We start from the raw sequence: 27,932 nt of genomic DNA, 5'->3' as shown, positions 1-27,932 counted from the left end.
CAGAAATCTCTTTTGTTAATAATCCATGAAAACGTATGTCATTCTAGTCACAGCCACACTAAGCATTACTGTTGGCAATTAGCATTTGATGACTTGCATCAACCAATCAACCATCAACTGTATGTGGCACCTGAACTGGTTAGTCCTCTCATGATTAACATGGGTTATGAGACTGACAGTGAGAGAGACAGAAAGAAGTTGTACATAGCTTCACACATATCCATGCAGTGAACTGAACCTGGGTCTTCAGAGGAACAAGCTAACGATTTAACCATGAGACTACCCTATGACCCCAAAATGCTTTAAGAATAATTCTAACATGGTTCATTACACATTTCTGATAGTGTTGCACAGGATATCTTAACCTGTTCTAAGTTAATCATTGCCATGTAAATTAACTGTACTGTTAATTCACAGTCATATAAAGTATTTGGTGAAAACAACAGTGAATTATGTCTCAAATTTCAGTCAAACTTGCTGAAACTTTGTATGCATTTGAACAGGAAATAAGCCTTGCAAAACATATTCAAGGACTGTGATCACTGCTCAGAAAAAGCCTCCATGAATTAATCAATGATAAGTAATAACTATTTGAGACCTATTTTAAATCAGATCCCTCTGAAATAGTTACTTTTACATAAAAAAGTTGTCATAAACAATGATTAATAATTATCTCTATCTTCGGGGCATCACAAACAAATACATTTGATAACCAATATTCAACTTTATACTATAAGTCAGAGAATGAAATAAGCCAAAAACCTAGCCAGACATACGGGCTGGTAACTTTCAAATGTCACTAGCCCTAAATTCAAATCAACTGACCAGACACTAAGTAATGTGAATTTTCTCAAATGTATGGAACATCTAATTTTTTCACCAGTCAATTGGATTGGCTAGTTGGAAATTTAGATCGCCCATCAGAAATCTAGCCAGTCTCATGCGGTCTGACAGGCCTTATTTCATACACTGTACAAGTCTTGGATAAAAGAGGGCAACATACTCGTATTCAGCACCTCCACTCCTCTTGATGGCCTGGATCATCTGTGGCACTTCATGTTCATACACTGCAGGCAGCTGGCCATCTCCCACACCATCTCGGTACACGATGATCTTCTCAGGCAGTTTACCGTTAACTTCATGGAACTTCTTCAACGCTCCTGCAACATGTTAATGTTCACATCAGCGTTTGCAACACAGCATCACTGTGAATGTACCTAAAATGGTTGCATGAATGAAGGAGTGAGTATGGTTTTACACCACTTTTAACAATATTCCAGCAAAATCACAGCAGGAGACACCTGAAAGGGCTACACATATTGTACCCATATTGGGAATTGATTCAGGGTCTTCTGCATGATCAGCGAATGCTTTGACCATTAGGTCATCTGTCCGTCCCCAGATTGTTCAGATGATTTTATGTCTGAAATGCCAGGCCTTCAAACTTCTATGTGGGAAGAGTTTTACAATGCACTCAGCAATATTTAAGCTATACGCTGACAGTCTGTAAATAATAGACCAGACAATCCATTGGTCAACAGTATGAACATCAATCTACACATATGGGATGTGATGACATGTCAACTAAGTCAAAGAGCCTAGCCACCTGATCCTGTAAGTTGTCTAACGACAAGCATGGGTTGCTGAAGGCACTGTTTATAACAGATACTCAGGTCTCTTGTAAGATCATGAAGCCAGTATAACTAGAATGCACTGGAAAGGGTTAACAGCTCAGACATTTCTGAGTTCTGCCTTCATGCAACAACTTTTGAACATGACAAATTTCTGGGGTTCTTTCCCTTTTCACACACAGCATTATCTGGCCAGTTTCATAAGAACACAATGTTTAACCTGTACTTCTGTCACTGCCTGTGACACATTTATAAACATTACAAAAATCAAATAAAGAAAACCAACAAAAACCCACAAAAAAAACCCACAAAACAAAACAAAAATACAAAACAAAGTGCATTTGTAATTTCTAACCATAAAATGTCAATTCATATAAACTAACACTTAGGTATGTTTTTATGCCACTTTTAGTAATACTCCAGCTGCAGACACCAGAAATGGGCTTCACATGTTGTACCCATGTGGTGACTTGAGAGAGAGAGAGACAAAACAACAAATGTGACTTACCTGTGAAAGACGTTCGAAGACCATCCACCAACTCTTGGTGGGTGAACTGGAACGTGCATTTGCTGTAATACCTGGTCAAATTCTTGTTCACACTGGCTACTACACCAGCTACAGAACGACCTTTCTTGGCAGAGTCATGATACGTGTCAATACCAATGACCATCGTGAGGCTCAGCTGAACATGCAAAACAGTCACGTATTAATAACAAACAAATAATGAACATGAAATGAATAAGAATTAACAATGCCAAATTCCTGGCAACATGCAGAGATGATGTTAGTAAACAAGTGATCATACTGAATATCAGCAGGCCTCCAAATAATGTATTGATTGGACAGCCAAACAGGAAAAGAAAAAAAATAGCAAGAAAATAACCTAAACTATTTTGGAAAAATTCCCGAACACATCTATAATCTACTTAATGTGGAGTTTTCCATAATAATCTAGTCATCATTAGGATCGACATAGAAGCCTGTGTCAATGATCACTTGTGCTTCTTTCCTGACAAACTATCAAAACACCATGCTTCGAACTTGTGATCAGAAGAATGCAGGTTATATAGCAAAGGCCTCTGGATTTGAAAGAAACACTGATTCCATGATAACTAATTTTCAGTATTATGAGATGGGTTAGCCATCAGAGGTAATGTTTAACAAATCAGAAAATGTTATCCTCTTAGCTTTGACACACATGATGCATCAGGCATGGACCTGACAAAACAAGGTAAGCTTTGTTCTGGTTAAATGCCCGAACAACTTCAAACATTGGGGACGTGTGGTGTGGTTAGGGTATTTACATGTAAAGTGGAAGCTATCAAAACTGTCCTCTGCCTGATCCGGCAAGTTGTCAACACTGCCGTAAAATCCTGTCCCTTTCCGTCCCATCTGTGCCTTGTACATTTATCATCAGCTCTACCATCCGGCACATTGTCTAAATCTAATTGTTTCTTCAGTCATAATGGTTACTGGTTAAGACAGCTTCCACTGAAATCACCATTTTGGGTAGGTAGATGTAGTTATTTTGTAAACCATGCCTAATATTCATGATCGGATATTGTCATTTCAATAATTTCATGAATATGTGTTTCCGTCAGATACCCAGAACCGATACCACCTTCACAGCACATGCTGAAGCTTAAAACAAACAACAGCTGAAAACTCAGCCTACGCAACATGCAAGCAGCTAAAACTGAACGTCAGGCAGCCAGGTGAACCAACCATTCATACAGATCTTCAGGCCATCCATTAACTCCTGCATATTGTGTTGGAAGGTACAGCGCGAGTAGAAGCGGGTAAGAAGTGGGTTAAGACTTGCAATCACTCCACCCACAGAGCGACCCTTCTTTGCTGAGTCATGGTAGCAGTCGGTTCCAACCACCATCAAATCCTTCAGCTAGTTTAAATTATAAGTAAATAGAGCTAGAAAGCATGTTCTACTGATGGTTTCAACAGCATGATTCACAAGGTTTATGGCTATCTGGTCCTTTTGTAAAATACACTTTATACTGAATGATTCCATGATTTCATTAGGAGATAAAACATCATATGTTGGCCAATTTCCGGATGTTATTGAGTATTTGAAACCTTTGAAGTATGGGAATACATTTGGAACAGATGGCGTCAGCCCAAGGTTTCAAATGAAAATTCCTGTGCTTGAAATACTAATTACAACTGGAAATTGGCCAAACATATGATGTTTATTGACACTGTAACCAAAAAAGTAAACCAAAGGGTTTTACTGTCCGCACTCGTTTACATCAAGTACGGCTACAGCACTGAAGCGTCTTTGGCTGTTCGTTTCAGCTGGTTCCCATGGTAGCATCTGGAGCTGCTTATTTGTGACGTCATTCTGACTTTGATCTGAATGGTGTCACCATTGTTGATGACACAACAAAACAATTGTTTGCGATGTTTTCACGTGTCAATACGCAGAGAATAGTCTTGCAGTTTCTGGCAATCAAATACCATTTGATCATGTTTTTCAACCAATCAGATTACAGAGCACAGTGTCTTTTTGTTTACAATATTGATTTAATCACACTTCCATCTATCCCACAGCCAAATTCGACACAAATTTAAAAACACATTTTGGGATGAAATTTGTCTCAAATTTTAGTCAATACTTTTCTTTTGAAAGATGTTTGCTCAAACACGTTGAATCACCCTGTGAAACCATAAAACTACCACAGCACAAACAATACATCAGGACATAAGTGTGTGAGTTTAGTTTTACGTCGCAGTCTGCAATAATTCATCTATACGGCAGCAGTCTGTAATTTATCAAATCTGGACTAGACGATCCAGTGATAATTAAACATGAGCATCCATTTTCGTGGTTGGTGTACAATGACTGGTCAACCAAGTCAAGCTTGCCTGACCAACTGTTACTTCCCTCTTTTGACAAGCACTGGTAACTTAACATCAATTCTAGCACTGGTCATTTCAGGTTTGTTGGGATACAAGGTAAATGCAAGTGTTGTTGACAAGCTATCCTCAACACTGTGTGCAAATTGAAACACATACTGAGTTCAATGTACCACACACAAGCGTCCCCTCAGTAGTGTCTACTTGAAATGATGAATTAGACACAGGAAAATACAGCAGGCGATTTAGATAGATATATTACAGACAGACAGAAAAGGCATTTGGGGATTGCCGTCTACATGCTTGCATGCAGCAAATCAAAATTACAAAAAAAAATTCATCAGAAGGTGTTCACACTTCTGTACATAGTTTAAAAAAACGTACAGCAGATGTGTACATGATCTACAGCTGGACACAATCAGCATACTATGTTGTAAGGCATACATCATAATCAATTCAGAAATAATATCATCATACTACTAGTATTCAAAAGCATGATTATTGATTCTTTACCATGTAGAAAATAATAGGAATGATGCCATGAGCCCAATTCCATGAAATGATTACTTAAGTGTAAAACCTTTCTCTTTCAGTTTCATCCCATAACCTGTTCAGATCAGAATATCCTGTATATTTCAGATATTCTGTAACAGGAAAAACCAGGACATGGTTACTTGCAAATTGGTAAAACTTAACAAAGCTTTTCTATGGTCCTGAGGCATGTGTGTGAGAACTTGTTCTTATGCTGACGCCCCATGCAGATCATATGATTACCTACCGGTATTTCTACTGCCCAGACTTCACCTCCAAGTTTGCAGTTGAGTTGAATGGCAATCTTGGTCGCTACAGACATCAACATCTGCTTCTTGCTCACGGTTCGTGCAACCACCACCTGGCTTGGGACTGGAAACAGATTTTACAATCATCTACCAAGCCACATGATTCAGAAACTTGGTAGATAACCTCACAGAAAGTTTCTTATTTCGACTAGATCAACTTCCAACAGAGCGACGAAACAGACACAAGACATGGCAAGAGTCCATAAATAAGACACAGTAGTAATGGTGTTGTAAACTCCCCAAAATTTCAGCCAGACAACTGGTCTGGTAACTATCAAATGCTTCCAGACTGGTTGTTAAGTTTCATGTCCAGAAAAAAAAGAGAAAAAGATTTAGTTTGCGGGAAATATGTAATTTCTAGGCATACATAGCCAGATAATACTTAACTCAATTGAACATATTCAAACAGCTATTATCTTAAATTCTGTCAAACATTCTAAAAGTATAAACACATATGTATTTTCTAAAAAATGGGGGTTTTTTACATACAAATCAATGTGAAGATCAGAGAAACTCCTCCAAAATCAGAGTGGTTGGCATCTCTGTTTTTTACCAACAAGTTTAGTTTCATGCCACTTTCCACAATACTCCAGCCACATCACAGTAGGGTACAGTGTTATCAAACCAAGGTGTTCAGCATAAAAAGCAACATTTTCACCACTTGGCTTCACCACTGCCCCTTTCACTAACATATTTGTATGCATGAAGGGGGATAGGTGAGCGGGTGTGGCTCAACTCAACACTTGAAAACATGATGATTCTGAGAAAGAGCATGACACTAAGCAAGAGGGAAGCTTTAACTTCACATACCTCCAACAGCAAGATCTTTCAAATTATCAGCATCATATTTCTTCTAGTCTCTTTTAGGCATAAATGTGTTTATTTGATGAAAATATGCTTTTGTCTATAGGTCAAAATTGTAATGAATTTTCTTGAATTTTCAGAGAATTTCTTGTGCAATCATATTTGTGCAGTCGGAGGCTAAAATCTGTAGCGACTACGATAAAATCATGGAGATTGGCATCTCGGAATGCCCATGAAAAGAACGAATTCGGCAAACTCTACCTGGGTGTTCAACACAACAAAACTTCTTGATGGCATCATATCTGTCTTTCTTGTTGTTGGGGCACAGACATACCACCATTTGTGTATTTTCCGTGATTTGTTGCCGCAAGAACTGAAGGTACGTCTCATTGCGATCATTTGGAAGCGCACACCTGAAGGACGAATTGAGCACAAGGCCTGTACTGAATGCATAGAACACTTTAACCTCTAAGTTACCCCAATTTATGTACGAATTTGGGAACTTTTAATTTCTTATGCTGCACACTTTCTGCTGAATATTAGCCTCTGAGCAAATCTAGATAGAAGCTAATTCAAGTGGAACTTAAACCCGTTACTTTTTCTCAGAAGAATGAGCTTACTTTCATGCCACTTTTAGCAGAAAATACTCCAGCTGTTTGGTGACAGTCTGTAAAATATTCAAGTCTAGACCAGACAGTCCAGTGATTAACAACATGAACATCAACCAGCACAACTGGGAACCGATGACATGGTGTCGACCAAGTCAGCGAGCCTGACCACCCAATCCCTTCAGGCGCCTTTTATGGCAAGTGTTAGCTGCTGAAGACCTATTGTACCCTGGAACTTCACCAGGTCAGCATTTGAATCAGAAAACACTGCACATTATATCATCTGGAATTGAACTCAGATCTCCAGTGTGGTAAGCAAGTGCTTTAACCATTATGCTAACCCCCTTTGTCCCAAATGAAGCAACACATACATAATAGGTTTGCTGATGTTCATGCCCATGGGTGGTCCAACCCTGCTTAGGGTCTGTACCAAGTCTTGTGCCAGCGGCGAGTCTCTCTGTGTGGACATGACAACCCAGTTGTCCAGGTTGACTGGCACCAGCATGTGCTTGCCTCGCATATCCCTCGACCAATCAGCATCCTCCTGCTTGTAGTGTACCTAAAACAAAAGCGCAGTAAAAGAGTCTCCATACCAAAAGAGAAACAAAGCAAATCTGTAAAGAAGCAACACATCATATCCTGTTTGATATAGATACATATTTTTCAACAACAACAAAAAAAAAAACGAACGTTTTTTGAGTTATGCTCCAGAAACAAAATGATTCAGTTGGACTGAAATACACCCAGATGATGCGTTGATTTTATCCCCCTGCATTATATGCTTGGGGCACAATAATGCCAGTAGGAATATTCAAGATAGAAGCCTAAAACATTTTCTCATATTGAGTCATCCACTTTAAAGCATAAGAAAATAGATAATAGTGAGCAATACCTCAGCATCCCTGCCCTGTCTTATCTTCTCCTGTGGTACAACCCTTGCTTGTATTGGCAACAACTCTGGCTGGAAGCGCATTCTCCATCCACGCATGTCTTCTGCTATCTTCGGGTGACTAAAGCAAGCAAAAACAAATCTGTAATAGCTGTCAAGTGCTTTCCTTTCATGCAGGTTTCGTTGACAAATACTGCCATCTTCAGTTCTCTAAAAAAGTGCTGTTAAATGTAAATGAGTAACCAGAAAAGGACACATTACCCCTAGCAACCTACGAACCTGCAAGCACAAATCATCAGACCACTGTCTCTTTTTTCAGAAGTCCAAATTGTTTTCATGTATATCATGAAAATTATAAATGCCAAAAATATGCAAATAGCAAAAGGCACCACTTAAAGATCTGTTTGTGTCTACCAAGCCTTGTAGAAAGATATGAAACAGTTGTTGAGTTGTGCTCTCGGAACAAAGCCCTGAAGTCGGAACATGAGAAAAAATATAATGCCTAAAATCTGAAAATAGCTAAAGGCACCACTTTAGGTTCTGTTTCTCTCTCTCACTCACTCACACACACTTCTTTATTATAAAATATTAAAGGTTTTTTTTTTTCATACAATTGCATGTTAGGGTGTGCTGTCTGACCCAACCGATCCCGTTAGTTAAGCCTTACACAAGTAATGGATCATAACAGCATGTAGTCCTGAGTTCATGACACAAATCTGATGGAGTTAGCAGTGTCTGGCTCCTACAGTGAAGCACATGTGATACATGCGGTCTCACAAGTGGGTTTGTTCTAAATTCCCCGTTTGTCCTGCAGGAAATGGTACTTAGTGGGATAAAGTAACATGACTATAACTCTCTAGTTGTAGGGGGTAATAATAATCAGATCGCTTGGGTGTTTCGAGCATGCACTGTGCACTGATCAGTAGGCATGGTAAATGGACTATTACTAAACATGTGAATGCCAAGCACTTACGCATTGAGCTGGTTGATGAAAGAGGTCAACGTTTTACACCTGCCATCTGGCCCGATACGGGTGTGGGTTGCCACGTCCTTCATCACGTTGAAGTCTGCACGAACTTCTTCAGAGAGACCTGTGTGAGAGGTGTCATGACATTTAATTCAAACCATTGTTCAAGACTTTTCACTCAGCTGTCATATTTCCCAAGATTTCATGTATATTTTGTTGCAATTTTATGATGAGAACACCAAAGTTGCAGCACGCTATAAGCATGGATTCTGAAACATAATTAATAACTTGTGAATACTTTGACCACTAGGCTGGCCCACATTCCCGTGACCTGTCAAAGTGAGTTGCAGCATAGATATGACATTACCCAAGCTGTCGCTACTCACCTGTCAGTGTACACAGTTCAGGCAGAAGGTAAATTGGCTCGGTCTGGCCTCGTCTGATGTCACTCTTCTTTGGTTTGGAGACCAGCAGTGGTTGCTTGTCATCTGTGACAGTGATCTCGTAAGACTGAATTGAATTGAAATGACACAGATGAATGCGTTACAAAATGTGATAGAACATTTCTAGAAGATAAGGTCTCAATACACTGAAGGCCATCATGAGTTACCTTGCAGCTATACAAGTTATATCTTAAAACAAATTTGATGTGTTGGCAAAATTGTCACAAGAAGCAACCTCGGTGTAGACACATCAAACAGGTCTTGAAGTGGTGCTACACAAGCGGTAATTTAAAACAAGTTACATGTGTTGGCAAATTGTCACAAGAAGCAATCTTCTGCCTGTAAAAAGATTGCCAGGAGATGTTTGTTTCCTGTGCCTATTTGGCCAACATGTGAAATTTTTTTTAAACACCATAGATCTAGGCACGAGATAACTCATAGTGGAAAATTGCAGCCAGAATAGATACTATGGGTATACTCGTGACAGGAGGTTAACGTTTTAAAATGTTGATATTTACTTAACAAATGACTAATACAAACTAAAATTTTACTTTTAAGAATTTCAAGATTAAGCTTTGATGAAAATTGTACATGTACAACATACTTTAAGTCATGAAATTGTTTTATCTCCAGTGAATGCAATTTTCAAGCAAAGTCACTACAGAGAACTCCGAAAATGGGCTTTTCAAATTGTGCGCAAGGGGAGAGAGAGAGAGAGAGAGAGAGAGAGAGAGAGAGAGAGAGAGAGAGAGAGAGAGAGAGAGAGAGAGAGAGAGAGAGAGAGAGAGAGAGAGAGAGAGAGAGAGAGAGAGAGAGAGAGAGAGAGAGAGAGAGAGAGAAACTTTACAAGGCCAACCTCAAAGCTCCCACACATAGGATAATATCAATCTAAAACATCTCTCTCAGCTGTTTAAAACTTGACCAACCTTCCTGTAATACTCTTTGTATGTGATCTGGGAACCATCACTCATCTTGAATGTGTCCAAAGGATTCTTATCCCAGTCAATATCATCTACTCTGTAAGTTTTGTTGTTGTATCTACAAAAGAAATGGAAATGTCAAATTCCTGCAATACCATGTTTCATTCTTTCGGGAATGTCAAAATATCCTTGAGAATAATCCATCTTGTACTGTCAATAACCAAGAAGAGAATCAAGGTTTAATCAGATATCAGCGAACAAAGCAAAGTGCTGAAATGCCAAGATGTGAAGAAAGGGAAAGATTCCAGTCAGACAAAGGACGGATAATTTGCTGGAGGCCACAAGGATCTGTAAATATTTGAAACTGCTGGAACAATATAATAACAACCGGCGCTGGGCGTATGGGCAGTTACTTTGAACGCTGCCAACATCCAACAGTTGACTGCTAAGAAACAAAAATGAGCTCTGAAACATTGTGTAAAGATTAAAAAAAGTTGTTGTCCATAACACATTATGTATAAATACTGGACAAAAAAAAGTTAGGGATACTGGTATTTTTATGACTGAACTTTTATCAGTATGTCAATGAATAAATACATCATTATTCATAATTTCAAAATTTACAATTATCCCTATCCATATTTGTCCAATATATGTTCAACTTCTAAATGCCTTTCAAAAAGCTTCGTGAACCATGTTGATAACTAGTATACAGTATTGTGAATCAACAAAGTCACCAAAATGGATCATAAATTCGCCATTTGTCCAAATATCTCTTGCAACATAGAGGAGGAGTGATACATACCTTGTAAGAACAATGGAGCCGACAAACTTCTTGAAAACTTTGTCATAGAAGTTCCTGTTGTCTTGCTCATAGATGGCATACATAATATCAAGGACGGTGTCGGACCTGAGAATCTTGTGAGCAATATCTGCCCCCAACAGAACTGACCTCTCATATTGCAGAATTGATGTAGTGAAGCCAGGCATTACTTGCAACCTGTGAACACACACACAACATGTTTACATGTGATCTAAACAAATTAACCATGTTGACAGGTCCAAGTCAGGATTGTCGTTTAACACAAAACTCTCTACCAATCAAGTCTGGACCAGACACTTCAAAGATCAACAGCATGTACACTGATCTGGGATGCCAAGATCAGTGAGTCAAAGCACCTGATCCCGTTAGTGGCCACTTATGACAAGCATGGATTGCTGAAGATCCGTTGTAACTCGGACCATCACATTTCACTTGATGATACCTGTGAGACCTATAACACTTGCCCTACTCCAAAAAACACCCTCTGACCAATTACAGAACACACTTGTATGAATACAAGAGATTTACTTTCTTATTCAAACGAAACAATGAGGCAGTATCAAGGGCTTGTAATGATCGCATCAAGGTATAAAGTGTGGTGGCATGTGGTTCTGTGCAGAGAGCTCATGCCTTGACAGTTTAAATCCTGAGAGCTTCTATTCTCTGGGCAGATGTTCCCCTGGCATCACAAAGGTGGTTTAACTACTTCAACACCAGTCAACCACAGGCATATGCTATCATGACACCAAGTTTCCAGAGACTCGGAGGTCATAGATTGATGCCTATGTTTATCAAGGAAAATATCGGCTGGAAAATCATTATTACTACTACATATCATACACCATCTGAAAAGTGTAATCTTACTGTTTTTAAATATGAAAGCTACTTTTTATCAAATTATTCAAGTAATATGACTACAGCTTAAATAAGCTAATTTTTAATGAAAATACAGACTTACACATTTATCTGTCCAGATAAAGAACAAACGAAACACAACTGAGGCGATTTCTTTCTATTGGCAACATGTCATGACATCCCCTTCCCCTTTTCTTTTATATTTTATATTTTTACACAATCAGGAAAACTATTACAAAATGACTTATGAAATATTTGGTATGGTCGGGTATTTCCTCATATCAGTAGCAACTGGGCTAAGTAACTTGTAAAATACCTCCGTTTTTTAAGCTTCATGAATACCATGTGAGGTGAGTCGTTTGATGGTGTGTATCAATCGAAAGCTCTTAACATCAACAATATCGCTATACCCTTGCCAAGAGTAATTTTCACAGTTGTTTGACAATTTTATTGGGTAAAGACTGGTTTCTAATGACACTTTTTCTCCTCAGTCTGCTATAATGATTGTGATTGGTCAAAATCAGACATGTAACCTAAGTCAGCCAATCAGACAACAGCAATGGTACTGTCCTTGTTAACGAAAACCTGTAGAGTCAGATAAAAATTTTGGGTAAAATCATTGCTATTCTGAATGTGTTATACAAAAAACACCACCTATACGTATATTATACAACTCTGAGTATGCATCGTGCTAGGTTATGACCTGTGACAAGAAATTTTATGCATATATTTTAGCATTAAACATACTGTCAGAGCACAGAGTTCGTAGTGATGTCACTTGAATTACATTATACGATCACACAATAAAGATGGAAAAAGTAGGTTATATGTTCGTTTGACAACTTTCAAATGTACTCTTGTTGAGTCTTTCTTCAGTTTCTTTTATTTGTTCAGTTATTTCCTTGAAACATTGATAATTTGCTTATTAAGAACTCTGCTAAGGACCTGTTGCTGAAGCATGTGTCAGTGAATCGTTTTCTTAAAAATAACATTGGGGAAAACTAGCTTATAATTCTAATCCTGTCGATAATATATGGCCATATGAAACATAATAGGTGTTTTCAGGCATTATAAAAAGAGATAGATTTGATAAATATATCATGTTTGTTAAATTACATATGTCCTTAAATTATATATCATTTTGATGAGACTGCAGAGTGTGGGGAATGGTGAAGTCTTGGCTGGTATTTCGGCCTATGCTGTAGAATGGGATAAAACATTTAGAGGGAAGAGCACCTCATATACTCATACATCAAAACTTGCTTACTTGTGCCTGGGAATGTCTATAGACAAGGATGGGTTGAAGTAATGCCGTCCTATCTGTTTCATGTCGATCATAGACAAGTACCTGAAAGTAAACAAATATTATACATCTAGTTATGAAACATAATGAAAACTAACTTCACTGTCACTGCAATGTATGTTTGTTATAAATCAATTCCATGTAAAATCATATCTGGACAAGTTTTGTTTAATAAATAGCCGTTTTAGGGCAAATCAATGGTAATTAGGGCCTTTTCAACACTTAAATGAATTTAGGGTTCTTTTAGGGTAAACTATCCAAATGTCAGGCTTTCTCAAGCCTTTAGTGTTTGGTGATGAACTATTTTTAACTCAGAAATTCTCGTAAGTAATCATAAGTTGCGTAATACAGCAAAGACAAATCAGCCCAAAAGAACTAGAGTAAAAAAACACTTATCAAGTAATTGGGACACAGCTCAATGCAGCAATGTCCTTTCTCTCAGTATCACCATTATGCCACATGCTGGAAACAACACTAATCTCTAACTTCAGCGGGTGAGTATTTTCTGTATAAAATAACAATACTTACTTGCGGAAGAGAATGTTTGCCACTTGAATGAACTGTGGGGATGTTGGAGGCAGCTCGTTTGTAAGTGTTATTGTGATACGGATCTGGGCACTGTCATAGTTTCTGGTGGAGAAAACTTCAGTTGTCTGAAAGGAATCAGTTGCAACATTGAATGATACAGATGATAAAACAATCATCGGCATCGGTCAGTTAAAAGTAACAGGAAACTTATAGTAAAGTAATATTCTGAACAACCACCAACCATGACAAATCAATCAAATCATTAATTGTGAACAACATACACTCTGGGCAGCACAGGTTCCCTTGGACTTACCATACTGATATTGTCAACTGGACGGCATTCTCAACAAAGTGGGCTACAGGGTACAAATTCTAAACCGTGCAGGTTACTGGAGAGCAATTTTAACCAACATATAATATTGGAATGGCATTTAGAAATTGACTAGTAAACTAAGATAGCAATATATACATGACCAGTGAGAGCAACATTTCAGTGAGGTTGATAAAGAAGTTGTTCATCCATATATCGTTTTCCTGCCTAATCTAGATATGCTACCGAACACCAAGTCTAAACCAGTTGTAAAACTACACACACAGTTTCACTGGAATCAAAAACATGTTTTGTAGTTTTTTGTAGCTCATAAACCAGCCCTAAAATGCTACTGAATGAGAAGCAAGACAACTATATTTCACAAGCTTATTAATCGTGAAGGTTCAGACTAAAATTGGTTCAAAAGAATGAGGGTGCACTGATGCCTGCAATATTAATCACTGGATTGACTCATCCAAACTATTTTCAAGACCACCATCACACAGAGATTGAGTTTGGTTTTACACCGCTTTTATCAATATTCCAGCGATATCACTCCAGGGGACAGTAGAAATGGTCTTCACACATTGTACCCATGTGGGGAATAAAACTCAGGTCTTCCGCATGATGAGTGAATGCTTGAACCACTAGGCTACCCACCATCTGATCATACAGCAATAGTATAGTTAAGTGCAGGACAAACAAAACTCACCTGCTGCGGTAGTTTCCTGGGTAAGTATAAGATCATGCCATCAAAAGCTCGAGTGTTTCCTAGCAGTCTTTCAACATGTGGCATTAGTAAGGCATTCTTCAACCTCCTGGAGTCTATCGGTGGATTGAAGTCCACATGATACTGGTACAACATCCAATCAGGCGCAGTCTCCAGACGGAAGAAATTTGACAACACAGGCATCTGCCGGCCAGAGTTTCCTGAAATACAGAAACTTCACTTAATCCAAACTGGTAGGACATACTCAGGTATCCATTGATTCTTTACGCTATGAAAGGGTAATCACAAACGAAACATGTTTAACAATCAAAATGCAGAGATAGAAATGCAAGGGGTAATAGGACACCAGACAAATAAATGAGATGTACATTTGTAAAAAAATGTGTGCCCATTCCTTTTGTTTCTCTTAGACCTACACCTTAATAAATAATGAAGTATGTAAATATACTTATGATAGTTTGTTAAACAACTTTTTTGTTCAGACACAATGTTAGAGAGAATTGCATTCATAACCCTGCTATGCATTAACATGCATGAAAATTCAGACAAGTTAATATCTGTTTCAAGCTCAATACATTCCAAAGGTTTGAAGAACTTCTAACCTTACAGAAGATGTATTTGGACGTTATCTGGGTTTTTTCCTGCCCCTTTTAGCACTATTCCAGCAATATCACACTTTAAATCCTAGGCTACCCAAAAGTGCTTTAGATGTTATCATTTGGGCATGTTTATTTGCACCCCTGCTTAATATTCAGGATGCAAATTAAAATGAAAGTATGTGTACCAATCAGAAAAAAACATTTTGTTCAGAAAAAAAGACATGCAGAAGTTGCACTGTTTATTGAAGAAGTAAATTTTAATTTCGCTTTACAAAAGCAAAGCACTGCAAAAAAACAAACAAACAAACAAACAAAAATGCAATGACACAATAATAATTCCTAATACCTCTCTTATCTGCTATATGTGCTGGCCTAGTGTTGAGGTCAGTGTAACGGAAGTCAGATCTCTTCCTCCCCACAGCACTAGCATCTCCAGTGCCGATGGACATGGCTGCTACCTCCTCTACTGGCGCCCTGGGTACTTCTCCTGCCATCCCTGGCCGGGGCTCCTTGGCCCCACCTCTGTAGGAGGCACGGCCACTGGCTGGAGGGGGACCTGCCCCTGCACCTGCAGGTGGGGGTGGGGCGGCTGCAGCTTCTCTGCTGTACACCTTAGAACATAACATGTCAGTGAGTGAGAAAGTTTAGTTTTGCACCACTTTTAGCAATATTCCAGCAATGTCAAGGCTGGGGACGAAGTTTAAGCATTGATGTACAGTATGTAGTTGGGATTTGATGACATGTGTCACCCAAGTCAGTGAGTCTGACCACCCGATTCCATTAGTCGTCTCTTACGACAAGCATGGGCTACTGAAGATCAATTCTAACCTGGATCTTCACGAGTCGGGATACCAGAAATGGGTTTCACAAACAGTCCGTATGTAGGGAATCGAACCCGGGTCCCCGGTGTGACAATTGAAAGTTGTTACCACTCCGCTAGCCCAATATCTGTCAGAACATTATAGTCCAGAGGATAATGGCATGATTTTTATACAATTGTGTGTTTTCATGTTGAAAGTAAAATTTTAGTTAAAATACTAGTGAGTGAGTGAGTTCATATTTAACGTCACATCGGCAGTTAAATACTAAGAAAATAATATTTTAACACATTTCAGATAGGGAGGCACTCATAATATGTTTCATTATTTTAGCATTAAGCTCCAAAAGTATTGTGAAGTATTGAGCCACTGCTATTTGGTGTGTGAAAGTACTAGAAATGAGGTTTAATGAGAGTGATCTCCCTTTTGTTGTGACTGTGCTTTTTATGTCATAAGTCAAGGTTACAATGTGGCAATAAGTCAAATAGACCTATTTGATTGGGATTTATATTGATTTTACACACATGGTAGGAATGTTCATTGCTGCTGAGGAGACATGAATGGTGAGTAAAACTCATTTTATTGTGTTTGTTGTGTGTGTGTGGGGAGGGGGGTACCTAGGGATTTCAGCACTAACAAGTGGCAGGGACATAAATACCTGACACGTCAAATAATACGTGTTTCCTTGATTGGTGTATAGTTTCAGATTTGTCAGAAACAAAAATTGCCAAAGATACAGTGTTCAGATTACTCGGTATTTTTAATAGTATCACGGACTATGTGGAATTATATGATACTTCCCTCTCCCTGATTTTATTTTTTTTCAGATGGAGGCATATTGAAAATATTTGTTGAATTACAGCTTTGAAGGCATTTCACTACCAGTTAACTAGAAGTCATATATGGTTTATGTTCTAAAGACAAAATGGTTCATAAACAAAATAATGTCACTGATATTTGGAACATTTTAGTTTTAGATTTCAAAATCATCTGGGTGTACAAGTTCAAATCATGTATAATATTCATATATGGTTTATGTTCTAAAGACAAAATGGTTCATAAACAAAATAATGTCACTGATATTTGGAACATTTTAGTTTTAGATTTCAAAATCATCTGGGTGTACAAGTTCAAATCAAGTATAATATTTCTCTTATCAATATAAATACAGCAAGTTCACAAGTTATTCAAATTCTCAAAATATCAATCATGAGGGTTTAAGGCGATGACAATGACAGTTACAAATAGATAGATCATAGTTTTATGTTATGAAATAAAATTGCATTTTGGTCTTTTCTCCAGAAAATAATAGTTTTATTTTTCTTTCCATATTCCATGAATGACTTGTTAAACACGGTCCACAGATGCTAAACAGATGGATTGGAGTTTGCCAGAAATGCCAAAAGGATTTGGTTATCTGTCCTGCTAGTGCAAAGAACCAATCTGGAAATGGTTATGTAACTTACCAGCCTTTTCTGAACTTGTACAGCTGTCAATTGATACAAAATCTGAGTTGTTTTTGAGGTGTTCAGACCTGATAAATCTCAGTCATATTCAACCAAACACAACTGAAGAGTTCAAGAAGGGAATTTTCTTGTTCACAAGAGAGAGGGCTTATTCTGCAATCCTATTGGATCATGCTCACACAAAGAATAATGCAAGCATAAAAGGTGACAGAGGTGCCATTGGTCTTACAGAGAAGGCATGTCCCTTGGACAGTTGGCAGTTCAGAAGTGAACAGAATTCTTGAAGAATTTGATCCCTCTTTCAATGTTCAAAGTATTTCTTCTGTTCCATAAACAGAGTAAAGGAATGCAAGAATCATTTTACACAGATGTTAGAGCTCTTACAGATGTTAGAAGGGGAGACGTTGTTTTTGTAGACTGCTAAGTATGTAAGTATCGTGTTGAATCGATACAAGACAATCGTATCGATATATCGTATCGTGCAGCTCTTGAATCACGATAACTTGCGTATCGATTAATCGTCACAACTCTGTGACCAGACAGGGGGAGTGCTTAATCTTTTAATCCTATTGTAAGTGGCATAAACCTTGTTGGCACATTTACTGGATGATTGATTGCTTACTCTGGGCTGGATCTAAACTACCCTCAATTCACGTTTACATGATGTTATTCTAACAAGGTGATGACATGTTTACCACATCAAAGCAGATTATCAAACTGTCTAGTCTCGCTGAATACAGAGCTCCAGATAATTGTTCAAGCAATTGAGCAGTTACTCTCATGTATGTTTATGTATGAGTAATGGGATTTTCGAGGAGAAACTAGCACTTTGAATACCCCACTAGTTAAAAGAATTGAGTACTTTTACACAGACCTTCTTACCCTTATTGAGTGCTTAAATCTTCTAAAAATGTAAATGTAAATGTAAATGCATCTCAGTAGACTAAATTTGTTGAGTAATCGTCATATTGCTAAACATTTGGCAGCCTTTTCTAAATACTCAACATGGAAGTCTTGTAAAACCCGGACACTGGCCACGGCTATAATCGTATGTGTATATACAGGCATCGCATACTATTAGCTAATGCTGTTGTAGAGTTCGGGAGCCACGACAAATCATACGCAAGTCAATTTAGTTAATCGTGTATCAGTATGCAAGGTATTAAAGATGTATTGGGTTCTAAGTGATTCTGATGTGTTTTTTGTACTTCCAGATTTGTAACTGAGTAAATGTGATTTTTATTGAGTATTATATATAATTACAAGCTCTGTGAATAGTTTGTTTTACAGCGAAATTCTGAATACTTCAGGCTAGGATTTATCTAGAACATCTGAGAAATTGTATAGTCATAACTTACACCTCTTACAAAAGTGTGTCTGTGAAATGAGTTTTAGTATTTTTGACTGTATTGATTGTACTAGTTATAATTAATAATGAATTTTACTAGGAACTATTATTTTATGATAGTACAAGGAACGTAACTGCCACAGTTCATGCATATTATATGAAAATTGTGGAATTTACAATTAAAATTAAAATTTACATGTATTCTAAGTCTCTGAGTGGAAATTGGCGACCATCCTGGAAAAATGGTGGCCATTCTGAATATGCAATGCCTCTCTATCTGTATCTTTTCTTTATAGTACAAGCAACATACTGCCATATTTCATGTATATTGTACGAAAATAGTGGAATTCACATGGAACTTAAGTTTCTGACAGTGTAATTTGGAGTAGAAATTGGCAGCCACCTTGAAAAACGGTAACCATCTTGAATTTTCAATGCCCTTCTGTCTTTATTTTATTTTTAAAGTATAAGCAACATATCTGCCAATTTTCATGCTTGTAGCATGAAAATACATATTTACACCATTATCAGTTGGACCATTAACATGATTAAGCGCTACAGAAACTGAGTGAGTTTAGTTTTGCGTCACAATCTGCAAGATTCCAGCTAAATGGCGGTGGTTTGTAAACAGTTGAGTCTGGACCAGACATTCCAGTGATCAACAGCATGTACATCGGTCTGCACAATTGGGAACTGATGACATGAGTCAGCAAGTCTGACCACCCAATCCTGCATGTCACCTCTTACGACAAGCATAGTCGCCTTTTAAGGCAAGCATGGGTTGCTGAAGGCCATTCTACCTCTGACCTTCACTGTTCATGAGAGAAACTGTGGTTGATTTGAACACACACAGAGACAGATTAACTAAAAAATTGTATGGAAGGCCTGTTGGACATTCCCTTCAGGATAGGTCCTCAAAAGCATCCCTCTTTCGAATTAACATTGCAACACATACAACAAGCATAGAGCAATGCACAAGTAAATTTGTCCAAAGTGGCATGTTGGCTTACATCGCATCTGCTCATGGTGTCACTCCCTGACAGAAATGACTTTATAGTTTGCTGTCTTATAGTTGAAATATTGCTTAGTGCAGTGTTTAACAAGGAACAAATTGACCAGAACTGAAAATCTAGGGGGGGATTTGTCGCCCCCTTACAAAAAAAGAGGGGGGATTTGGAAAATGTAGGGGGGAATACCTGTATTACCATCTTTCAAAATAGTGTGGATGTACGAAAAAGTTATTGCAACCACCACCAGTGAAACTACTGCTCATTTTATTTTGGCTACAATAGTCACATATCATAGCACCCAGCTCAGTTTGAGAGTCACTGCCATTCTTGCAACCAATTTAACTGAAAAACACTTGGTTTCAGGGTTTTTTTCAGAGTTGGAGGGACTGGGGTCAGTCTCTGGGTTTTGCTCACCTTTCGATTTACACGTCTCCTTAACAGCTGTCAGTCCGGGGTGACTGTTGCTTTCTCAGTGTTTTTTGTGCCAAAAAGTAAGTTATTTTCAATCTTTTGTGTGGCATTATTCACGCCAAATTACCAAACAAGAAGTTCGTATTCATTTGTCCTCTGCAACTTCAAGTGATAATATTGTCTTATTTCGAAAATGAAGCTAAAACGAACTGATGTTCTAAAAAAGATTGACGAAACTGTGTTATGCAAGTGCTGTACACAAGCACTATGTTTAGAGTTCATAGTCTAACATTGTCAATTAATTAACTAATCAATCAATCAAATCATAACTTCATCGAAAAATGTTACCTATTTTCATACTGATATGAATGAATTTCGTTTCCCCAGTGCTGATAGTGGTTTTAACAAAGGGAGGTTACTCTGTTATGTTTACATGTTGTCACTTGAACTTGACTCTGTGGCCAACTCAGATTTAAAGTCATTCCTTGTCAATATAATGCTTTTTTGTATATTTTTTTAAAGGTAGTTAGGGAGCAAATTACTATGTGTGACAGTTTGCGCTCTGTTGTTTCTATGAGGCACAATTTGATCATTATTAGTGCGAATCGAGCAATCGCGCGTCCTAGAATGGACACTGGAAGATAAAAAGTACAAAAATAATCTGAAAATTAATTGTGAATAATATTAATGATTCAAAAGTTACACTAATGTTAAGACTCCCACTGCTACTTTATCTTTACACCAATTTACCAGAGACTGAAACCCATCAACAGTGATCGCGGTAGGTTTTATATGAGCATGTGCAGAAATAAAGTAATAAATATGTAGTCCAAATCATTTGCACGTGAAATTTTCAGTACAATCCTGAATCGTGTTAAAATTTACTGTCTATATGTTGTGGTTTTAAGGTACTTTTAAAAATTATGTAGATCAGAAGCTATGTATCCAAAATGCGCAAAAAATAATTTTTGCATGGTTTTATTATTTTTTGTGTGTAAAAAAACCCACATGCATCTGCATTAACACGAACACTGATCAAGAGATATAATAAAATAAATTAGAATTAATGTATTTCCTCTTACCTCTGTCCTTTGTGCCTCTTCCCCTGGCCTACGTGCCTGTTGCTGTTCCGAACCACCACGGGCTCTTCCTCGTGCTCTTCCCCTTGCTCTACCCGACATTGCTGCAGCCTTTAACACTCGAAGTCTTGATATCACTGTTAATTGTTCACTGAAAACATATTTTTAAAATGTTTTAACATTTTTCATCTTTCCTCTGTCATGTGAAATCAACACAGTTATATTTCCCATCTGTTCTGTAACATACATTATAATTTAGATTACATTTTCTAGCTCCTTCAGGTCCAGTCCCACCCGGGATTTGAGTGAGTTTGGTTCTACAATGCTTTTCGCAATATTCCAGATATGGTGGGGACTTTGCATATTGCACCTGTGTAAGGATTCAGACCTATGTATTCTGCATGACAAGCAAACCTTTTAAGAACTAGGATAGCTCTGGTATTGAAACTACGCTCTCAGGTTGAGGGATTTCACGCTGCATTTAGAAATATTCCAGCAATATTATGGCTTGGGACACCAGAAAAGGGCTTAATACATGGAATCATGTGGAATCAAACCTGGACTTTCAACTTTTGGTTTGACCAAAAACCCCAAAGACAAGAGAAATCTCATCATTCAGCATTTGGTTCGACTAAAGAACCCGAAGACAAGAAAAATATGTTCCTTCAACGTCTGGTCTGACTCAAGAACCTGAAGACATGTCCATTCCTCTATTGTCCAAACTACATAAAAGATCTGTACAAGGACAGATGTTTAACTGTACCACAATCAATCACTGTCTCAGATCAACTGTCATCCTGACACTCTGAAGGAAGGAATTTCTCGATAGTCACTGAAGTTTGGAGACAAATGAAATAATACTATGTGGAATGTCAAAGGGATTTGTTTATAATTTTACAATCTTAGAAAAAGGTCCGCTCTATCAAAACATTTGACATTTCAACATTGTATACCACTATCCCACATAACAAACTTTCGGGAAAAACCCTATTCCTTGATCCAATGCAATGCAAAAATTTCGTAAACGAAGACATACCTACTTATCTATCTTCAGAGGCTGTTGACCATTGGTCAAACATGAAACCAAATGTCAGATGAAGCTTACCAAGAATACCAGTATGTGAAATGATGGACTTTCTCATTGATAACATTGTTGCAAAATGGTTAAAACATTTTCCAGTAACTTTAAGTAGGCATCCCAATGGGCACCTCTTGTGCTCTTGTCCTTGTGGATATTTCCTCACGCATACTTAGAATTTCTGTTTTGGATGGCAAAATCAAACACATAGTAGTTTTGACCAAGTGGCTTAAGCTTCTGATACATGAATCAGTGCATGGAACTCCTACAAAAAGAGATAAAGCCAGCGGGGCTGATAACTAAATAATGTTGTCAGCCCTGCTAACAAGTAACCTGCAATGTATTAAATATAGGAAATTGAGATATGGTTTTACACATGTTAAAAGAAAGTAATTAATGAATTACTTGTAGTGATGTACACTGAAACATGTGCAATAGCAAATTTAATATAACCATCACTTGGTGGTCACTGTTATTTCACTTAGTGTCACTGCCATCAGAAAAGAATGACATTATCCATTGGCTGAAATCATTCACGTTTAGCACTACATACATGGGGAGGTAGATCTGTAGACCTATACAGACATCATCTAGTTACCACAATTGTAAATTATTTCCGAAATATTTCTCGTAGTCAGTGACATGGTCAAATATATACCGCTAAGAAAATTTGATGGCACACAGGGACGGCTATAAAATAAAGTTGTAACTAGCAAGCAGCGGGCCACCAAGCAGACGCTATTTTAAACACTACATCAATGATTTAATATGTCTCAAATTGCCAATTGCCTTCCACTGATTTACCCACCTTAACTTGAAATTAGGAAGACAGTCATATTTACATTTGCTGTCATATCAACTCTTGCATATCTTGCATCTATGCATAAAGACTCAGTCACAAAAAGCTCTCTACAAGATTGTATGACAAAAGGCATGATATCAACTATCCAACTGACTACTTCCATTTCATGTTTACCAATAAATATTCCAATATCCCCAGCCTTCCGTGTTCACATTTCACAACTTCAATTTGAGGTACCATTGACCATGTCCTTTACATAAGGATTTCCAAGAGAATAATACCACTCCTGCTCAGTTGTTTGATAAAGATTCCAATATTTGAGGACTCGGCTATACCTTCCTGAACCTTCATGGCAGATCTGGAGGATATTTCCCCCAAATCTGATGTCTCAGTGACAGACATGACTCATTTTGTAATGCATTTATTTTGACCATACCTAGTCTGTTGCAGAAGCCCGGAAGCAAATATTTCCAAGATAACCCATGCAAGTCTAGAAAATGAAGCAAGTCTAGATTTTTTTAGCTTCTGAAAATGAAGACTCAGAGCTCCATTATATTATTTTTTAATATTATACTGTGAACATTTTTCAGTAAAATATGTTCATTTCACAGAGACAAGTTGTTGCTCCACATTCCTAGGTTATTGCAGGTGAACAAAAGACCAGACTTATAAGTGGTGGTCTGATTAATTGAAATTATCATTTTCTTACAATCGAACACAAACGATTTTGGAACTACTGATTTAGTCTTTGGAACACTTGACTTTGGAACATATCTTCAAAGTTGTCATGGCCTTGAAACATGTTTTATTCTCAGAAATCGCTCATCACTTACTGAAAAGTCAAGACTAAACATTTCATGAAGACTTCAGGAAATTTATGTTCATGATATAAAAGTCATCACTTAAAAGTAGTAAGTTGCATCATGTTATACTTATCTGCAATTACAACCTGACTAGGAAAATCTGAAAAAATGTTGTTAACCGAGTTTTCTGATGATTGTTCATTGATATTGAAGCAAACATCAATTTTGAGATTTCAACCAATTCCCAATATTAAGACTTAGCATAAGTTTATGACAGCGCCACCGCTGGAGCAGGATATGCTTTACTGTTTTGTGAATGCCTTTTATCATCTCGCTGATTTAATGGACACATGCTCTGCCATTGTATCACTTGGCGACAATCACTGGATTGTCTTGTTCAGACCTGAGTTGTTAACAATCTCCCTCATAACGCTGCAAATTATGATATCTGCTCCTAATAATATACTCACTATTGTACAAATGGCTTGGTTTTTGGCAGCGATTTCTTATGAATGTGGAATGGGTTTTGTCATTTTTATTTACTGAATTCTTTATAAAATATTAAAAATCCAAACTTTGAGAAAACAAAATGACCTGTCTTATATCAAAACTCTCAAGTCCTAAGTTGTGTGAAGTTTCTAATTTGGTTAAAGTAGTTTGATTGTATAATCAAAAAATAACATTGTGTTTTACTATTTAATAATACTTTATTTACGTGACTTATCCTGAAGATGTGCACTGATGTATTCAAGCAGGTGCTCTTGAACTAAGTTAAAGTTTAGGACATATTTGGTCTGGTCACCTCAAGTCAAGACAGTATGTCTGCCAAGTCAATATTACCTCACAAAACTCAACTTACAATTTACCATGTTAAACACAATCAACCAGTAGGAACTGAGCTCCAAAGAGAGGACTCAACAGTAATCAATTACAAAGGCCAATGCAAATGGCAAAGCAGCCACATGGCTTCTGAAGCGGAGTTCGTGGCACGTCAAGTCAAGGAGTCAGGAGGATTAGATCCGACAAACATCAAATTTTCTCACACATATACTCACTATCAAGCTACAAGATTCAGTGAAATGTAGTTATTCCATCGTATTCCACACACACACTGAGTAAAATTCAACTCATGAAGATTGTACTTGGGCGAAATATGCTTCCCCGCGGTTTACTTGACGTTCGCGAACACTCAGAACAGCGCTTGTAACTGTAAGGCTATTTCCGGTTTAGCATGGCGTCCATTTTTGTTTTGATTGTTCCCTACAACCTTATTCTACTGTCTACAGTGAACATGCGTCATCAAATAAAATCAGCATTTCGAATTGTGAGTGAAATATCTATACCATTAGCTTGTGCGCTGTCCTCTTCCCTTTACAATGACTGCAGAGGTACTCCGCGCGTGCTGAATTCATTCAACCAATTACATTTGGGGTGAGGGGTCGAGGTGCGTTTTGGCGCCTGTGTCCGAAAAAGTCACAATTAAGCGCGTCGTAACTTAGCTGTGTCATATTAGCATAAACGTACCATAAATACTGTGCTGGTCGCATGGAACACTGGGTAGTCGAGCGACCTAACTGTTCCCCGAGTCTAAAGTGCTCAAATTCTTGCTCATAATGGTACAAAAAGGATGCAAAACCGAAAGTGATACTCAAAACATTTGCATTACTTTCTCAGAATACTTGCTGAACCGAAAGTTATTCGAGGAAGTAACATCCGACTCTGTTTCTAAGATGGCATGCAAAACCGAAAATTGTAAGATCCGATAAGTAATTTATTGGATAAAGTGCGAATATTGATCTGATGACAACGATCTATATCAGTGTCATAGTTGTATTAGCTATACTAAATAAAGTTAATATTAGTGTATAGTTCTAGTTCTGATATAAACAAAATGTTAAACTTACTTATTCCTGTCGTTTAGGGATAGTGAGACAGCGTATGATAATCCATGATTTTTCAAAGTGTAACTGAAGGATTTTAGTGTGCTCAGTGTTAACTGAAATTTATGGCAGTGAATATATTTGTATGCAATGTAACGCCACGCCCTGCAATATGACTCAATTAAGTCTGTAAATAATCGTTTCAGGACCAGACAATCCAGTGATGAACTGCATCGATCTTCGCAATATTGGGAACCGATGACATGTGTCAACCAAGTCAGTGAGTCTGATCACCCGATCCCGTTATTCGCCTCTTGCGACAAGTATGAGTTGCTGAGGACCAATTCTAACCCGGATCTTTGTGGATCGGGAACATAGAATAAAAGCATATGTATCGATGGAAATCATGTAATTATGTAACTTTCATTGTCCAGAAATAGAGTTATCTTCTGAATTACAAGTATCTATATAAAGAAAGACATATCGAAAGAAACCCAAATATGTATAATAGCCTTTACCAGCTTAGGCTTTAAGTTAGGCTCCAGACAAAAAACAACATAACATATTTTGTTCATGAAACACTGATATTTACAAAATATAATTTGCATGGGACCTTTTGCATCAGTAGCCCAGTGTTGAACGATATAGATTAAAAAGACCGTGCTACCGTGAAATCATCCGTGTATTGTGCAGTATATTTGATGCAGATCGGTGCTCATGCTGTTGATCCCAGGATTATCTGGCCCTGTGCCAGACTGAAAGCAAAATTGTTTGTTAATGATCACCTGATATTAAGAAAATCAATTTTATCATTTTTTGCAGCAGTGGCGCAGTGGTGACGGAAAGACAGATTACAGAAAAAAAAGTAAAAAAGTTCACTTTTAAAAAAATAACATATAGCGAGGAGGGGCCGAGACTCCCTGCATTTTCAGAAGAAAAAAAGTAGACTTGCGTGGACTTTCCTGGATATAATTGCTTCAGAGTCTGTATGACAGTCTACTCCACCTCCCCCCCCCCCCCCCACCTCCCCCAACACACACACACACACACACCACTACCACTACTCCCACCAAAATAGAGATAAAAATACTAAAATAATAATAATGCTAAATAAATTATTATCATATGAATTTCTTTATTTCAGAATGTCAAGAACACTGCACAAAAGTTTCCTTACAGAATCATAACCGTATGGTCAGTCTGAACACGATCACCATGGGAACAGTGACGAGAGTGTCGGTTTAATATACATGTATTCATATGTGTACAACAATGTTGCAACGTCATAGTTAAGAATTTGGACGGGTCGTGAACTCAACTGCAAAAAGATACAATTTATGTGCTTCATTTCACGTGCGCTTACTTCGGGGGTGGGGGTGTGTGTAGGTGGTGTTCTAAAGGCAGCTAGCTTAAGACTACTACGAGACTTGATACTGACCTCATGCTAAAGTGTTACGTAATGGGCAGCATGTCACGCTGGTAGCCCTGCACAGTGTTAGTAAGAGTTTGGGGACCGAGGGGAGAACAATCTTGCGTGCACTTGGCCAAGGCGAGTGATGACCGGTGACCTTGCCTCAGAGAGTGAACGCGTACATGCGTAACATGCCACGCGCTCCGATGAAGGCACTTTTTGTATTTGTGGGACGGAAAGGTGAACAAACTTGGTCACTAATATTTAATTGCTTTGTTTTTCAAATGTCTGGACATCGAAAGTCAATCACATGCAGAAGTTTAATCGTTCTACTTGGTCTTACTGTTTGTGGCTGACGAATTAGATGAAATTAGCAGTTAATACGATGATCCAAATAATGTGAGTGATTAGTCTGAAAAAAAAATCCGCATAGACTCACGCTTATAGTCTCTGAATATATAATTCTGATTGTAACAAATAAACCCATTCACACCCCCTGGAACCACGGTCCTGCAGAGGTGCAGTGATAGGGTAACTGTCCGTCAGCATTTGTAGTGATAACGTGATTGTTTAGATGGTGAAAATTAGATCGGTGCTAAAAATCTCTCCGCCATCTGTGAAACACAAACAAAATCGTTCAAATATTAATATGTCACGAATGCACAGGTTCTGATATATGGATTGTTTCAAATTCCTAGGTTAAGA

The 27,932-nt window shown here is 37.8% G+C and overlaps 1 protein-coding gene across 4 annotated transcripts in view; it reads right to left on the bottom strand.

Annotated features, from left to right (window-relative positions):
• LOC137295162 (piwi-like protein 1) overlaps positions 1-25,384 on the bottom strand; it is a 28,461-nt gene extending 3,077 nt beyond the window's left edge. Inside the window, exons 1-16 of one of the 4 annotated variants that reach the window (XM_067826498.1) lie at positions 25,280-25,384; positions 21,257-21,404; positions 15,468-15,732; positions 14,505-14,722; positions 13,483-13,607; positions 12,919-12,999; positions 10,779-10,973; positions 9,980-10,091; positions 8,997-9,120; positions 8,617-8,734; positions 7,647-7,764; positions 7,126-7,313; positions 6,408-6,559; positions 5,282-5,406; positions 3,358-3,532; positions 1,004-1,160 (exon numbers count right to left, since the gene is read on the bottom strand). In XM_067826498.1, coding sequence (XP_067682599.1) covers positions 1,004-1,160; positions 3,358-3,532; positions 5,282-5,406; positions 6,408-6,559; positions 7,126-7,313; positions 7,647-7,764; positions 8,617-8,734; positions 8,997-9,120; positions 9,980-10,091; positions 10,779-10,973; positions 12,919-12,999; positions 13,483-13,607; positions 14,505-14,722; positions 15,468-15,732; positions 21,257-21,355 — 2,252 coding nt within the window. In that variant the 5' untranslated portion in view covers positions 21,356-21,404; positions 25,280-25,384. Of the gene's footprint in view, positions 1-1,003; positions 1,161-2,139; positions 2,315-3,357; positions 3,533-5,281; positions 5,407-6,407; positions 6,560-7,125; positions 7,314-7,646; positions 7,765-8,616; positions 8,735-8,996; positions 9,121-9,979; positions 10,092-10,778; positions 10,974-12,918; positions 13,000-13,482; positions 13,608-14,504; positions 14,723-15,467; positions 15,733-21,256; positions 21,405-24,991; positions 25,148-25,279 lie in introns of those variants that run through there. The other 3 variants (XM_067826484.1, XM_067826506.1, XM_067826490.1) reach the window with 3 other exon arrangements.
• Between the last annotated feature and the right edge of the window lie 2,548 nt (positions 25,385-27,932).

Source organism: Haliotis asinina, chromosome 1 (genome assembly GCF_037392515.1).
Source record: "Haliotis asinina isolate JCU_RB_2024 chromosome 1, JCU_Hal_asi_v2, whole genome shotgun sequence".
NCBI lineage: Eukaryota > Metazoa > Mollusca > Gastropoda > Lepetellida > Haliotidae > Haliotis > Haliotis asinina.
Note: the sequence above shows the minus strand (reverse complement) of the source record. Positions and strands in the feature narration are given on the sequence as shown.